The following is a 16,638-nucleotide window of genomic DNA, read 5'->3' as shown; positions in this document are numbered from 1 at the left end:
ATACACTTGATCACGCGCAAAACAGTGATCCTTTCCAATATATATATATATATATATATATATATATATATATATATATATATATATATATATATATATATATATATAATCCCTGGGGATAGGGGATTAAGAATACTTCCCACGTATTCCCTGCGTGTCGTAGAAGGCGACTAAAAGGGGAGGGAGCGGGGGGCTGGAAATCCTCCCCTCTCGGTTTTTTTTTTATTTTTCCAAAAGAAGGAACAGAGAATTGGGCCAGGGAGGGTATTCCCTCAAAGGCCCAGTCCTCTGTTCTTAACGCTACCTCGCTAATGCGGGAAATGGCGAATAGTTTGAAAGAAAGAAAAGATATATATATATATATATATATATATATATATATATATATATATATATATATATATATATATATATATATATATATATATATGTATATGTGATGTTTTGCGGGTGTAATGAGGTACTGTAAGTTGTATGAATTTCTCCAGGATTCTAAGAGGTGGCTGCAGATTTTTATGACATAGATGCAGATTTTTATGAGGTAGATGCAGATTTTTGTGAGGTAGATGCCTATTTTTGTGAGGTAGATGCCGATTTTTGTGAGGTAGATGCCGATTTTTGTGAGGTAGATGCAGATTTTTGTGAGGTAGATGCCGATTTTTGTGAGGTAGATGCAGATTTTTTATGAGGTGGATGCAGATTTTTATGAGGTGGATGCAGATGTTTATGAGGTGGATGCAGATTTTTATGAGGTGGATGCAGATGTTTTATGAGGTGGATGCAGATTTTTATGAGGTGGATGCAGGCTTCATGGGGTGGGTGCAGGTTTTATGAGGTGGATGCAGATTTTACGAGGTGCATTCAGATTTTTTTTATGTGGTGGATGTAGATTCATGAGGTGGATTCAGATTTTACGAGGTGGATTCAGATTTTTTTATGAGGTAGATGTAGATTTATGAGGTCGATTCAGATTTTTATGAGGTGGACGTAGATTTTATGAGGTAGTTGCATGCAGATTTCATGAGAGACGATTGTAGATTTTATGAGGTGGTTGTAGAGTTTATGAGGCACTGGCAGAGTTTATGAGGGTGCTGCAGATTTCATAAGGGTCATTTGACGATTAATCTTGTAGGGAAAAATATCACTTAATGTCAAACGTAAGAAAAGTTCGAGAATGTTGAGTTCTGCCTGGGGTAGAAAGTAGAGTCACTGTGGTAGAAAGTAGAGTCACTGTGGTAGAAAGTAGTCACTGTGGTAGAAAGTAGAGTCACTGTGACAGTGGGTAGAGTCAGTGTGATGAAAAGGTAGAGTCGGTGTGGGAGAGAGTAGAGTCAGTGTCATAGAGAGTAGAGTCAGTGTGGTAGAGAGCAGAGTCATTGTGATAGAGAGTAGAGTCAGTATGATTGAGGGTAGAGTCAGTGTGACAGAGTAGAATCAGCGTGGTAGAGAATAGAATCAGTGTGGTAGGGAGTAGAATCAGCGCGGTAGAGTCAGTGTGGTAGAGAGAGAGAGAGAGAGAGAGAGAGAGAGAGAGAGAGAGAGAGTAGAGTCAGTGTGGTAGAGATAGAGAGAGAGAGAGTAGAGTCAGTGTGATAGAGAGCAGAATCAGTGTGGAAGAGACTAGAGTCAGTGTCGTAGAGAGAAAGAGAGAGAGAGAGAGAGAGAGAGAGAGAGAGAGAGAGAGAGAGAGAGAGAGAGAGAGTCAGTGTGGTAGAGAGAGAGAGAGAGAGAGAGTAGAGAGTCAGTGTCGTGGTGGAGATAGCAGACAGGCGGTCAACTTCTCAACGCCTGATATGGCTTATCTACGCTCCACTAAACCAAGCCAGGTCAGCAGGCTGGTGACGTAATATTCTCCCCCCCAAAAAAAACCCACAAGATAAGAAATAAATAATAATAATAATAATTTCCCCCAGCCGACATATTATGTTGTTCTCTTCCCATCGGATTTGATTGCCTTCTTCTTCTTCTTCCACTAATGGGGGAAGAGGGGGGTCTGTGTTCATGGGGTGGGGGAAGGGGTGGTAATTGATGGGGTAAATCGTAGAGAGGGGGTGGTAATTGATGGGAGGAAAATCGTGGAGAGGGGGTGGTAATTGATGGGGTAAATCGTAGAGAGTGGGTGGTAATTGATGGGGGAAATCGTAGTGAAGGGGTGGTAATTGATGGGGTAAATCGTAGAGAGGGGGTGGCAATTGATGGGAAATCGTAGAGAGGGGGTGGTAATTGATGGGGTAAATCGTAGAGAGGGGGTGGTAATTGATGGGGTAAATCGTAGAGAGGGGGTGGTAATTGATGGGGTAAATCGTAGAGAGGGGGTGGTAATTGATGGGGGGAAATCGTAGTGAAGGGGTGGTAATTGATGGGGGGAAAATCGTGGAGAGGGTGTGGTAATTGATGGGGAAAATCGTAGAGAGGGGTGGTAATTGATGGGGTAAATCGTAGAGAGGGGTTGGTAATTGATGGGGTAAATCGTAGAGAGGGGTGGTAATTGATGGGGTAAATCGTAGAGAGGGGTGGTAATTGATGGGGGAAATCGTAGAGAGGGGGTGGTAATTGATGGGGGGAAATCGTAGAGAGGGGGTGGTAATTGATGGGGTAAATCGTAGAGAGGGGTGGTAATTGATGGGGGAAATCGTAGAGAGGGGGTGGTAATTGATGGGGTAAATCGTAGGGAGGGGTTGGTAATTGATGGGGAAATCGTAGAGAGATAGAGAGATTTAAGAACCCTTGTTGGGCCTGGGTTTAGCTCGGATCAGTTTGGAATGGGAGCGACACACGGGGGGGCGGGTTTCGACCCTGTGGGAAGGTAACGGTGTGTGGGGGTGTGGTGTGGGGGAGGTGTGGTGAATGATGGAGGAAGCAAGGAAGGAAGGAAGGAAGGAAGGAATGAAGGAAGCTGCTTCTGCGTGTGTGGTGAGAGAGAGAGAGAGAGAGAGAGAGAGAGAGAGAGAGAGAGAGAGAGAGAGAGAGAGAGAGAAGGGACCAGGAATGTCGCTTCGGACGCCGAGAGAGAGAGAGAGAGAGAGAGAGAGAGAGAGAGAGAGAGAGAGAGAGAGAGAGAGAGAGAGAGATTCCCCCCCGGGGGGATCCATGTCAACAGCTGATCCATGTCAACACAGGAGAGAGATGATGAACAGCTGATCCATGTCAACACAGGAGAGATGATGAACAGCTGATCCATGTCAACACAGAGAGAGATGATGAACAGCTGATCCATGTCAACACAGGAGAGAGATGATGAACAGCTGATCCATGTCAACACAGGAGAGATGATGAACAGCTGATCCATGTCAACACAGGAGAGAGATGATGAACAGCTGATCCATGTCAACACAGGAGAGAGATGATGAACAGCTGATCCATGTCAACACAGGAGAGAGATGATGAACAGCTGATCCATGTCAACACAGGAGAGAGATGAACAGCTGATCCATGTCAACACAAGAGAGATGATGAACAGCTGATCCATGTCAACACAGGAGAGAGATGATGAACAGCTGATCCATGTCAACACAGGAGAGAGATGATGAACAGCTGATCCATGTCAACACAGGAGAGAGATGATGAACAGCTGATCCATGTCAACACAGGAGAGAGATGATGAACAGCTGATCCATGTCAACACAGGAGAGAGAGAGAGAGAGAGAGAGAGAGAGAGAGAGAGAGAGAGAGAGAGAGAGAGAGAGAGAGACCACCCCCTCTCCCCCAGGCCCACAGGCCACCGAAGTCATCGCCACAGAAGAAGAAAAAAAACCCATCGGCCAGGGGGGGGGGAAAAAAAAGGTATGTCACTGCCATGCATCGGGGTCTATGATTTCTGGGGAAAAATTCCCATCATGGCGGTAACTAGGGGATATAGAGGGAGAAAGTGTGTCACTGTGATGCATCGGGGTCTGACTTTGCATATCCCGTTGTGTGACAGAAGAAAGGAAGGAGAGAGAGAGAAAAAATAAAAAAAAGAGAAAGATCCATTTTTTTTATTCGTAACAGAAAAAACACTGGAGACATTTACATATTTACAGTGGGGCAGGCAAACACACACACACACACACACACACACACACACACGTGAGATGGCCAATGGATGGGGTCCAAACGAATGTATATATCTAACAGTACAAAATAGGTAATCACACACACACACACACACACACACACACACACACACACACACACACACACACACGCGCATACGCAATACAATTTAAGTTAACCATAAGTGAGGATTATAAGACTTTTGACTTGTTTACATCTTTGAGACACTTATTTTTACAGCGATTTTATAAAGTAAAACACTTTTGGTCCTCGTTCAGTGTAGAGAGTACGAGGGGAAATATAACATTGTCAAATATATAGATTGATTTATTTATTGAAATGATTATGAGATGTTTGAGGATAGTGTGTGTGTGTGTGCGGTTTGCTTCTGCAAGGTGTTACCGGGCTCTGCCTGCCTGTGGTGGCGGCCACGAGTGAAAAGTCGCCTTCGTCGGAGGCTGTGGCATTGTCCACCGACACACACACACACACATAGTAGGGGTACAATCAACTTCTCATTCCAATGGGGTCCAACCTTCCCCTGGCACTGATTGCAGCGCAGCATCGAAGTTGGGAAAAGGAGTAGGTGGTGGCGAAAGAGATGCTTCTGGCATGTTGCCCCCGTGGTGGTGTGGTGGATCGGCGGCACGATGATGGAGACTTGGTATGTGTGTGTGTGTGTGTGTGTGTGTGTGTGTGTGGGTGTGTCCTCCTCTTAGAAGCAGAGCTTGTCCTTGACCTTGAGGTAGTATATGAGTCCAGCGATGAGTGCCACTCCAGCCAAAGTGCCGATGACTATACCAGCGATCTCCCCGCCAGACAGCCCTGCGTGTGCGGAAAGGGAAGAGAGAAGAGTAAGGGTACCCATCTTAGATTGAGGGACATCTATATATGAACAGGTTTTAAAAAGATTTTACGTATGGTGAAAGTATTATATATATATATATATATATATATATATATATATATATATATATATATATATATTTCGTATACTTTGTCGCTGTCTCCCGCGTTAGTAAGGTAGCGCAAGGAAACATACACATGTATGTACATACACGTCCACAGACACAGCACATATACATACCTATACATCTCAACGTATACATATATATACACACACAGACATATACATATATACACATGTTCATAATTCATACTGTCTGTCCTTATTCCTTCTCGTCGCCACCTCGCCACACATGAAATGACAACCCACTACCCCCGCATGTGAGCGAGGTAGCGCTAGGAAAAGAAAACAAAGGCCCCATTCGTTCACACTCAGTCTCTAGCTGTCATGTAATAATGCCCGAAACCAGAGCTCCCTTTCCACATCCAGGCCCCACAGAACTTTCCATGGTTTACCCCAGACGCTTCACATGCCCTGGTTCAATCCACTGACAGCACGTCGACCCCGGTATACCACATCGTTCCAATTCACTCTATTCCTTGCACGCCTTTCACCCTCCTGCATGTTCAGGCCCCGATCACTCAAAATCTTTTTCACTCCATCTTTCCACCTCCAATTTGGTCCCCCGCTTCTCCTCGTTCCCTCCACTTCTGACACATATATCCTCTTGGTCAGTCTTTCCTCACTCATTCTCTCCATGTGACCAAACCATTTCAAAACACCCTCTTCTGCTCTCTCAACCACTCTTTTTATTACCACACATCTCTCTTACCCTTTCATTACTTACTCGTTCAAACCACCTCACACCACATATTGTCCTCAAACATCTCATTTCCAGCACATTCACCCTCCTCCGCACAACTGTATCTATAGCCCACGCCTCGCAACCATATAACGTTGTTGAAACCACTATTCCTTCAAACATATCCATTTTTGCTTTCCAAGATAACGTTCTCGCCTTCCACACATTTTTCAACGCTCCCAGAACTTTTGCCCCCTCCCCCATCCTATGATTCACTTCTGCTTCCATGTTTCCAAGCCACTGGCAAATCCACTCCAAGATATCTAAAACATATCACTTCCTCCAGCTTTTCTCCATTCAAACTTACCTCCCAATTGACTTGACCCTCAACCCTACTGTACCTAATAACCTTGCTCTTATTCACATTTACTCTTAACTTTCTTCTTTCACACACTTTACCAAACTCAGTCACCAGCTTCTGCAGTTTCTCACCCGAATTGGCCACCAGCTCCCTATCATCAGCTAACAACAGCTGACTCACTTCCCAAGCTCTCTCATCCACAACAGACTGCATACTTGCCCCTCTTTCCAAAACTCTTGCATTCACCTCCCTAACAACCCCATCCATAAACAAATTAAACAACCATGGAGACATCACACACCCCTGCCGCGAACCTACATTCACTGAGAACCAATCACTTTCCTCTCTTCCTACACGTGCACATGCCTTACATCCTCGATAAAAACTTTTCACTGCTTCTAACAACTTGCCTCCCACACCATATATTCTTAATACCTTCCACAGAGCATCTCTATCAACTCTATCATATGCCTTCTCCAGATCCATAAATGCTACGTACAAATCCATTTGCTTAGAATATATATATATATATATATATATATATATATATATATATATATATATATATATATATATATATAAAAGAGATTTTGGAGGAAGTGAAGTAAGACTGCCATACCATTGTCTTGGCCCCCAGGTGTCACAGGGTTGGAGGTGGTGGTGTGGGTGATGGGTTGAGAGGTGCTACCATCCTCCGAGGTCAGCTCTGTGGAGAGGTCTTCGTCTGTGGTGAACACACCGTCGTCTGTGGTGCTCTCTTCTGTCGGGAGGATCTCTGTCGTGCTGGCACCTGTGGACGATATTACAGGGTTGGGACATTCTAGCGGTGGTAGGGAAAGCGTGTGTGTGGGTGTGTGTGGGTGTGTGGGTGGGTGTGTGTGTGTGGGTGTGTGTGTGTCTGTGTGCGTGTGTGGGTGTGTGTCATCACCTTAAGCTGTGGTAGGACTGGTCCTTCATCACGACGGTACGACCTTCCTGGGGGAGAGAGAGAGAGAGAGAGAGAGAGAGAGAGAGAGAGAGAGAGAGAGAGAGAGAGAGAGAGAGAGAGAAGGAAGGAAGGGGGGGTGGGCGCCATTGCCTCCGAAGCCTTGGCGGGGGGTCCTCTCTGAAGCCCTGAAAGGGGTCTCTAAAGCACTGGTTGGGGTCTCTGAAGCCCTGGCTGGGGTCTCTAAATCCCTGGCTGGGGGTCTCTGAAGCCATGCTGGAGGTCTCTGAAGCCCTGAAGGGGTCTCTGAAGCCCTGAAGGGGTCTCTGAAGCCCTAACTGGGGGTCTCTGAAGCCCTGGCTGGGGGTCTCTGGGGTCTCTGAAGCCCTGGCTGGGGGTCTTTGAAGCACTGAAGGGATCTCTGAAACCTAACTAGGGGTCTGTGAAACCCTGGCTTGGGTCTCTGAAACCCTGGCTGGGGGTCTCTGAAGCCTATGAAGAGGTCATGAATGGTTCAGTGGTTCAGAGACCCCCCAAAAAGAGAAAAGAGACCTATACACGAGGCAGGATTCGTACCGTCGTGTTCTAGAGGGCCAACCTAACCTATAGGGTAGGGTCTTCGTTATGGATTACCTCGCCTGGCGAGGGTCTGCCACAGACCCCCGCCACCGACCTCTTACCTTCTCCTCCGTCGCCACCCGCGGGGTCTTCCACCTCAGCGGCGGCCTCTGGCAGGTCCTCCGGATCGAGTCCTGCGGGGAGGGCGAGGCCCTTCAGGTCCTCATGTTCTGCTGACTTGATCCCCTCTTGCACTGACCCTAGAGGCGGCACCTGGAGAACACGAAGAACAAACGGGGATGTATTGGTAACCTGAGAACTGAACATGTCTGTTCCTCTCCCCCAGACCTGAACATTTCTGTTCCCCTCCAGACCTGAACATGTCCCTGAACATTGTCCCTTCCCCAAGACCTGAACATTGTCCCTTCCCCCCCCAGACCTGAACATTGTCCCTTCCCCCCCAGACCTGAGCATGTCTGTTCCCCTCCAGACCTGAACATGGACGTTCCCCTCCCCCAGACCTGAACATGTCTGTTCCCCTCCAGACCTGAACATGTCTGTTCCCCTCCAGACCTGAACATGTCTGTTCCCCTCCAGACCTGAACATGGACGTTCCCCTCCAGACCTGAACATGTCTGTTCCCCTCCAGACCTGAACATGGACGTTCCCCTCCAGACCTGAACATGTCTGTTCCCCTCCAGACCTGAACATGTACGTTCCCCTCCAGACCTGAACATGTCCCTGAACATTGTCCCTTCCCCTCCAGACCTGAACATTGTCCCTTCCCCCCCCCCCCCAGACCTGAACATGTCCGTTCCCCCAGACCTGAACATGTCCGTTCCCCCAGACCTAAACTTTGATAAGATATTCTTGGGGTCATTACTAGCTGCGTCCCTGGGTGGGTATTGGTCTAGTCTGTACTGATCTTATGGTCTGTGGGAGGATCTCAAGGAGGATCTGCAGGAGGGAATCATGAGACGGTCTCTGCACGAGGTGTCAGTACATGCTTAACGGGCCACAGTGCTCTCGGAATTCGAACTGAGCGAAAGATTTTACTTCAGCGGCTGAACCTGAATGTCTGAATGCAAAAGAAAGAACTGGTTCTCGCATGCATGGAAAAACCAGAGAGGACTTGGGACTACTTACCAGGCCTGCTGACGCTGCCACCACAAGAAGGAAGACGAGGGAAAAGCGCTTCATTTGGAGGTATGCTGGATGGCCGTGGCTGTCAAGGGAGAGATATGGAAACACAGCTCAGGTAAATACTGGCAATTTCTCGATAGACACATCATGTGCGACAAAGTAAATATGTACCAAAGAAAGTACCAAGAAATTCGTACCAAGAAATTCGTCCCGTTTCACCATACCAGTACAGAGAGGGGGTCTATTTCTTATCTGAGTTCTTTCTGAGTCTCTCGCCCCCCATCTATCATAGGTCTTAGAGTGTTTTTTCCCACCCCCTCGGAATAAAACATTCAGAATACCACAGGCCAGAGCTCCTTGGGACACTTCGATCCATCTTATGAACCACAAATCAAATTGTAAACCACAAGTTTAGAATTTCCAAACACTGTAAATCGCAAGTTTGTAAAACCACGGGTTTACTATTGTAAATCAAATATTGTCAAATATTGCAAGCCACAAGTCAAGTATTGTGAACCACATCAAATATTGTAAACCACAGATCATATATTGTAAACCACAGGTCAAATATTGTAAACTACAGGTCAAATATTGTAAGTCACAGGTCAAACATTGTAAACCACACGTCAAATACTGTAAACCACGGGTCAGATATTGTAAACCACGGTACAACTTTCAGGCCCCACATGCCTAGGGCACAATTTTCAGGCTCCACATGCCTAAGGTACAACTTCAAGGCTCCACATGCCTAGGGTACAACTTCAAGGCTCCACATGCCTAGGGTACAACTTCCAGGCTCCACATGCCTAGGGTACAACTTCAAGGCTCCACATGCCTAGGGTACAACTTCCAGGCTCCATATGCCTAGGGTACAACTTCCAGGTTCCACATGCCTAGGGTACAACTTCCAGGCTCCACATGCCTAGGGTACAACTTCCAGGCTCCACATGCCTAGGGCACAACTTCCAGGTTCCAGGAAATCCAGTGACCTGACGAAGACCATTCAGGTAAATCCAGTGACCTGACGAAGAACATTTAGGTAAATCCAGTGACCTGACGAAGACCATTCAGGTAAATCCAGTGACCTGACGAAGACCATTCAGGTAAATCCAGTGACCTGACGAAGACCATTCAGGTAAATCCAGTGACCTGACGAAGAACATTCAGGTAAATCCAGTGACCTGACGAAGACCATTCAGGTAAATCCAGTGACCTGACGAAGACCATTCAGGTAAATCCAGTGACCTGACGAAGACCATTCAGGTAAATCCAGTGACCTGACGAAGACCATTCAGGTAAATCCAGTGACCTGACGAAGACCATTCCACTTCATTGTCTTGGCACAATATTCCGGACCTCAACATCACGATTTAATCCCTCCCCCCTTTAAAATGAAAGAAATGAGATGAACGCAGCATTCTTCATTCCACATGAGGGGGTGAGGGGGATGTGAGGGTTTATAGAAAGGTGGGAGGGCCGAAACAAACGCCTGTAAGTTTTCCGACCCGGGATGGTCGTGTGTCTGGCCAGGTTTCTGATGTCTCGGGTGAGGTTCTAACTCCATATATACTTGTCAGTATCGACTCTCAGCACGATTTGACTGAGCACCTCATCCAGTCTGACTTCAGAACCAGAACCCACTGGTTCTACATTACAGTGGTGGTTCTCTTTCTCTCTTCTGTAGCTATTACTCCGATTTCTAGTCTGACTTCAGAACTAGAACCCACTGGTTCTACATTACAGTGGTGGTTCTCTTTCTCTCTCTCTTCTGTAGCCATTACTCCGGTTTCTAGTCTGACTTCAGAAATAGAACCCACTGGTTCTATATTACAGTGTTAGTTATGTTTCTCTCTCTCTTCTGTAGCTATTACTCCGGTTTCTAGTCTGACTTCAGAACTAGAACCCACTGGTTCTACATTACAGTAGTGGTTCTCTTTCTCTCTCTCTTTTCTGTAGCTATTACTCCGGTTTCTGCTCCCGAGGGCGTCAGGTGAATGTTTTGTGTCCATCTGGGACTCTGGGTTGCGCCTTTCTAAAGTCAATTCTTTCTTTCGTTCCAAAACGGCGAAACCGCGAAGAGTTTTTTGGGGGGACTTTACCATCTCATCCTTTGCATCAGCTGCGACCTACAGGTTCACTGGTTCTTCCACAATTCATAGATTGTCTTTCCCATTTCACTCTTCTTTTCTATCACTTCTTTGTGTGTTTTTTTCTTTCTTTCTAGATACGATTCACGGTGACACACCTACGTAAACGAGTGTGTGTGTATTTGTGTGTGTGTGTGTGTGTGTGTGTGTGTGTGTGTGTGTGTGCGTGTGTGTGTGTGTGTGTGTGTAGAGGAGACAAAGACATAGTACATATACACAAAGTTAAGAGACGGGCAGTGCTGACGGTACTATAGCTGTCTCTCCCGTAGACAAAGCGACTCTCTCTTTTTAGTTCCCGTTTCTCCTTTAACTCCATCTTGGATGACTCTCATATTCCTTCACTCTCTGATGCTCCTCTTTCTAATCCTTTACCTCTTCCCGTAATCTCCTATCGAGCTGTCTGAAAGGCAGTGCTTTCTCTGGACACAAGCGAGGCTTATGGTCCTGATGGCATGCCATCCCCGTGTGCTGAAAGAGTGTGTCTTTGAACTTGCACCTGTGCTTGCTCGTCTATTCTACTGGCACCTGTGCTTGCTCGTCTATTCCACTTGCACCTGTGCTTGCTCGTCTGTTCCATTTGCACCTGTGCTTGCTCGTCTATTCCAAATTGCACCTGTGCTTGCTCGTCTGTTCCATTTGCACCTGTGGTTGCTCGTCTATTCCACTTGCACCTGTGCTTGCTCGTCTATTCCATTTGCACCTGTGCTTGCTCGTCTGTTCCACTTGCACCTGTGCTTGCTTGTCTGTTCCACTTGCACCTGTGCCTGCTCGTCTGTTCCACTAGCACCTGTGCTTTCTCGTCTCTTCCACTTGCACCTGTGCTTGCTCGTCTCTTCCACTTTCACCTGTGCTTGCTCGTCTCTTCCACTTGCACCTGTCCTTGCTCGTCTCTTTCACTTGCACCTGTGCTTGCTCGTCTCTTCCACTTGCACCTGTGCTTGCTTGTCTGTTCCACTTGCACCTGTGCTTGCTCGTCTCTTCCACTTGCACCTGTGCTTGCTTGTCTGTTCCACTTGCACCCGTGCTTGCTCGTCTCTTCCACTTGCACCTGTGCTTGCTCGTCTGTTCTACTTGCACCTGTGCTTGCTTGTTTCTTCCACTTGCACCTGTGCTTGCTCGTCTCTTCCACTTGCACCTGTGCTTGCTCGTCTCTTCCACTTGCACCTGTGCTTGCTCGTCTCTTCCACTGGCACCTGTGCTTGCTCGTCTATTCCACTTGCACCTGTGCTTGCTCGTCTGTTCCATTTCTGTTTGAGAAACAGAACTTTTCCCTCTGCTTGGAAGCACGCGTAGGTACATCCCATCCCTAAGAAGTGTGACCATTCTGACTCCTCTAACTTAACTATCTTCTTGTTGCTCTCACATCCACCAATTCCAAAGTATTGGAATCCCTCCTCAACTCCCATACCCACGGACGTTTGAATCTCATCGTCTTCTCTCTGATCACCAGTATAGTTTCTGTAAGACGAGAGTCCACTGGTGATGCTCTTTTCTATCTTACTAATAAAATCTGGTCATCATCCCAGAAAGATTTTGGGGGGGAATTATGTGTTGTTGCCCTTGATATTTCCAAAGCTTTTGACAGGGTGTGGCATCGGGGTCTCATCTATAAGCTCCCCTTCCCTCACGTTGCTCCCTCATATCTAGCTTCCTCTCTGGCCGGTCTGTCTCAGTGGTTGTTGATAGGTCAGCACTACTCAGCAAGCTACTGCGTCACATGATTGCTGTGTGGCCATTGGCAACTCACGGTTTTAATATCTGCTTATATTTTATTTCCCCCACACCCCAAAGCTCAGGAACTCTGTACCCTCTCATGTCCTCCTTCCCAATACCTATGAGTTGGTGTATATGAAGAGACACGTTTTCCACACTCTTCAAAATTCGTATATACTCTCCCTCGTTTTGTATCACTTGCACAATGTTCTCTTTATTTCAAGTTAAGGTCTGTGAGTGTAGCTTTCAATATGGACTAGGATCTTTTATAATATTATCTGCCATATGGTGAGCATTAGCTGTGAGAAAATATATATAACAAGGCGACCATTTAAACCTAGCTTAACATAGCGAAGTAAACGGGGCGATTATTGAAAATCTAGCTTAGTATAGCCTAGTGGATAGGGCGATTATGGAAATCTAGCTTAACATAGCTTAGTGCACAAGGCGATCATTGAAACCTAGCTTAGCATAGCTTAGAGCACGGAGCGTTTATTGAAACCTAGCTTAGCATAGCTTAGTACACGAGGCGATCATTGAAACCTAGCTTAGCATAGCTTAGAGCACGGGGCAGTCATTTAAACCTAGCTTAGCATAGCCTAGTGCACGGGGCGATTATCAAAACCTAGCATAACATAGCCTAGAACACGGGGCGACTATCAAAACCTAGCTTAGCATAGCCTAGCCTAGTACACGGGGCGATTATCCAAACCTAGCTTAGCCTAACCTAGAACACGGGGCGATTATCAAAACCTAGCTTAGCCTAGCTTAGTGCACGGGGCGATCATCAAAACCTAGCTTAGCCTAGCTTAGTCGCACGGACCCTCACCTCATAAGGGTACCCCATTCATCAAAGTGGCAATAGATTAATCTAAAGGAAAATTCCAGGACAAAAATGGCCAAAAGTGTTTCGATTTTGGGGAGGGTGAGTTCCTTCCTCCCCCACCACTTTAACTTTACTTAATTACTTAAAAGTGAAGTGGCACAGCACATTTCCCGTAGGTCACGCTCTTGACTAATAATGTAATAATATGTTAATAAACATGGACTGCGCACGACGTCCCCACAGTGAATGAAAGAAAAAAAAAAATGAGGAAAAAAAAAATCGAATCGCAGAACTCACGGTACAAATATGGCGCGTGCGTCCGTCTCCAAGCGAGGGTTGGCGCGAACTGGCGGTCTAGGGTGGCCGTTGACGCCGTTAATTAGTTCGTCTAACACCGCCCTTATCACCAGTGACGTCACGGAGGGAGGGAGAAGGGAGGGAGGTTATTGGAGGGGCCCGTCAACCTCCTCCTCCTCCTCTGGGCATGAAATACCCAACCCCTTTGACTCCCTATGACGTCACTCGCCCTCTCTCTTGGGGGATGACGTCACTCGCTCTCTCGGGGTGACGTCACTCCCTCTCTCGCGCCCCCAAAAGCTAGATTATCGAATGTGGCGAAATCCCCCGAACTTACACCGATCGGGTTCCTTTGAGCGAAATTACCACAAGAGCGGTTTTTTTCAATGGCGCTTTTATCTTCTAGCTTCCCCGAGGACGTCAGCAATGGCTTTGGGAAATGCACTAGATCGTTTGTGCTATACGGGGGGCGGCGCGGGAGGAGGCGGCGCCAGCGAGGGTGTGACGTCAGACGGAGGGGGATCAGGAGAGAGAGAGAGAGAGAGAGAGAGAGAGAGAGAGAGAGAGAGAGAGAGAGAGAGAGAGAGTGGACTGTGTGCGTATAAGGCCGTTGCTAGTCTGCTCCTCCTGTGTTACCGGACGCTACCTGCTTGTGGTATACCACACAAAGCCCTTGAAATAAATGGTATCCCTGATCTGTATAATAATAATAGTAATAACAATAATAATGATAATAATAATAATAATAATAATAATAATAATAATAATAATGATAATAATGATAATAATGATGATAATAATGATAATGATTAACAATAATAATAATAATGATAATGATAATAATAATGATAACAATAATAGTAATAATAATGATAATAATAATAAAGATAATAATAATAATAATAATAATAATAATAATAATAATGATAATAATAATAATAATAATAATGGAATGAGTATTTTGAAGGTTTGTTGAATGTGTCTGATGACAGAGTGGCAGATATAGGGTGTTTGGGTCGAGGTGGTGTGCAAAGTGAGAGGGTTAGGGAAAATGATTTGGTAAACAGAGAAGAGGTAGTAAAAGCTTTGCGGAAGATGAAAGCCGGCAAGGCAGCAGGTTTGGATGGTATTGCAGTGGAATTTATTAAAAAAGGGGGTGACTGTATTGTTGACTGGTTGGTAAGGTTATTTAATGTATGTATGACTCATGGTGAGGTGCCTGAGGATTGGCGGAATGCGTGCATAGTGCCATTGTACAAAGGCAAAGGGGATAAGAGTGAGTGCTCAAATTACAGAGGTATAAGTTTGTTGAGTATTCCTGGTAAATTATATGGGAGGGTATTGATTGAGAGGGTGAAGGCATGTACAGAGCATCAGATTGGGGAAGAGCAGTGTGGTTTCAGAAGTGGTAGAGGATGTGTGGATCAGGTGTTTGCTTTGAAGAATGTATGTGAGAAATACTTAGAAAAGCAAATGGATTTGTATGTAGCATTTATGGATCTGGAGAAGGCATATGATAGAGTTGATAGAGATGCTCTGTGGAAGGTATTAAGAATATATGGTGTGGGAGGCAAGTTGTTAGAAGCAGTGAAAAGTTTTTATCGAGGATGTAAGGCATGTGTACGTGTAGGAAGAGAGGAAAGTGATTGGTTCTCAGTGAATGTAGGATTGCGGCAGGGGTGTGTGATGTCTCCATGGTTGTTTAATTTGTTTATGGATGGGGTTGTTAGGGAGGTAAATGCAAGAGTCTTGGAAAGAGGGGCAAGTATGAAGTCTGTTGGGGATGAGAGAGCTTGGGAAGTGAGTCAGTTGTTGTTCGCTGATGATACAGCGCTGGTGGCGGATTCATGTGAGAAACTGCAGAAGCTGGTGACGGAGTTTGGTAAAGTGTGTGGAAGAAGAAAGTTAAGAGTAAATGTGAATAAGAGCAAGGTTATTAGGTACAGTAGGGTTGAGGGTCAAGTCAATTGGGAGTTGAGTTTGAATGGAGAAAAACTGGAGGAAGTGAAGTGTTTTAGATATCTGGGAGTGGATCTGTCAGCGGACGGAACCATGGAAGCGGAAGTGGATCATAGGGTGGGGGAGGGGGCGAAAATTTTGGGAGCCTTGAAAAATGTGTGGAAGTCGAGAACATTATCCCGGAAAGCAAAAATGGGTATGTTTGAAGGAATAGTAGTTCCAACAATGTTGTATGGTTGCGAGATAGAGTTGTGCGCAGGAGGATGGATGTGCTGGAAATGAGATGTTTGAGGACAATGTGTGGTGTGAGGTGGTTTGATCGAGTAAGTAACGTAAGGGTAAGAGAGATGTGTGGAAATAAAAAGAGCGTGGTTGAGAGAGCAGAAGAGGGTGTTTTGAAATGGTTTGGGCACATGGAGAGAATGAGTGAGGAAAGATTGACCAAGAGGATATATGTGTCGGAGGTGGAGGGAACGAGGAGAAGAGGGAGACCAAATTGGAGGTGGAAAGATGGAGTGAAAAGGATTTTGTGTGATCGGGGCCTGAGCATGCAGGAGGGTGAAAGGAGGGCAAGGAATAGAGTGAATTGGAGCGATGTGGTATACAGGGGTTGACGTGCTGGCAGTGGATTGAATCAAGTCATGTGAAGCGTCCGGGGTAAACCATGGAAAGCTGTGTAGGTATGTATATTTCCGTGTGTGGACGTGTGTATGTACATGTGTATGGGGGGGGGGGGGGGTTGGGCCATTTCTTTCGTCTGTTTCCTTGCGCTACCTCGCAAACGCGGGAGACAGCGACAAAGTATAAAAAAAAAAAAAAAAATAATGATAATAATAATAATATTAACAATAATAGCAATATTAGCAATAATAATGATAATGATAATAATAATAGTAGTAATAATAATGATAATAATTAATAATAATGATAATAATAACAACAATGATAATAATGATACTAATAATTTATTCCGAAATCATTTCGGTAAGTTGTTTACCTCCATTTTCTGTGAACAAGTGGGTGGG

At 45.7% G+C, this 16,638-nt stretch overlaps 1 protein-coding gene across 1 annotated transcript; it reads right to left on the bottom strand.

Moving 5' to 3' along the window:
• Nucleotides 1-3,962: 3,962 nt before the first annotated feature.
• Nucleotides 3,963-13,813, bottom strand: LOC139749396 (uncharacterized). Its single transcript, XM_071663202.1, has 5 exons — nt 13,655-13,813; nt 8,675-8,753; nt 7,651-7,801; nt 6,665-6,835; nt 3,963-4,860 (listed from the first exon to the last, which is right to left on the bottom strand). The coding sequence occupies exons 2-5, from the start codon at nt 8,726-8,728 to the stop codon at nt 4,751-4,753; spliced, it is 486 nt and encodes a 161-aa protein (XP_071519303.1). The 5' UTR covers nt 8,729-8,753; nt 13,655-13,813; the 3' UTR covers nt 3,963-4,750.
• Between the last annotated feature and the right edge of the window lie 2,825 nt (nt 13,814-16,638).

Source organism: Panulirus ornatus, chromosome 7, assembly GCF_036320965.1.
Source record: "Panulirus ornatus isolate Po-2019 chromosome 7, ASM3632096v1, whole genome shotgun sequence".
Taxonomy (NCBI): Eukaryota; Metazoa; Arthropoda; class Malacostraca; order Decapoda; family Palinuridae; genus Panulirus; species Panulirus ornatus.
This window is presented reverse-complemented; position numbering and strand designations above follow the sequence as displayed.

Excerpts from the sequence above, each read along its gene's own strand:
- LOC139749396 (XM_071663202.1), bottom strand. The coding sequence starts at position 8,728 with ATGAAGCGCTTTTCCCTCGTCTTCCTTCTTGTGGTGGCAGCGTCAGCA. Across the intron at positions 7,802-8,674 it reads TGGCAGCGTCAGCAGGCCTG|GTGCCGCCTCTAGGGTCAGT; the intron begins GTAAGTAGTCCC and ends CGTGTTCTCCAG. Across the intron at positions 6,836-7,650 it reads GGGTGGCGACGGAGGAGAAG|GTGCCAGCACGACAGAGATC; the intron begins GTAAGAGGTCGG and ends TATCGTCCACAG.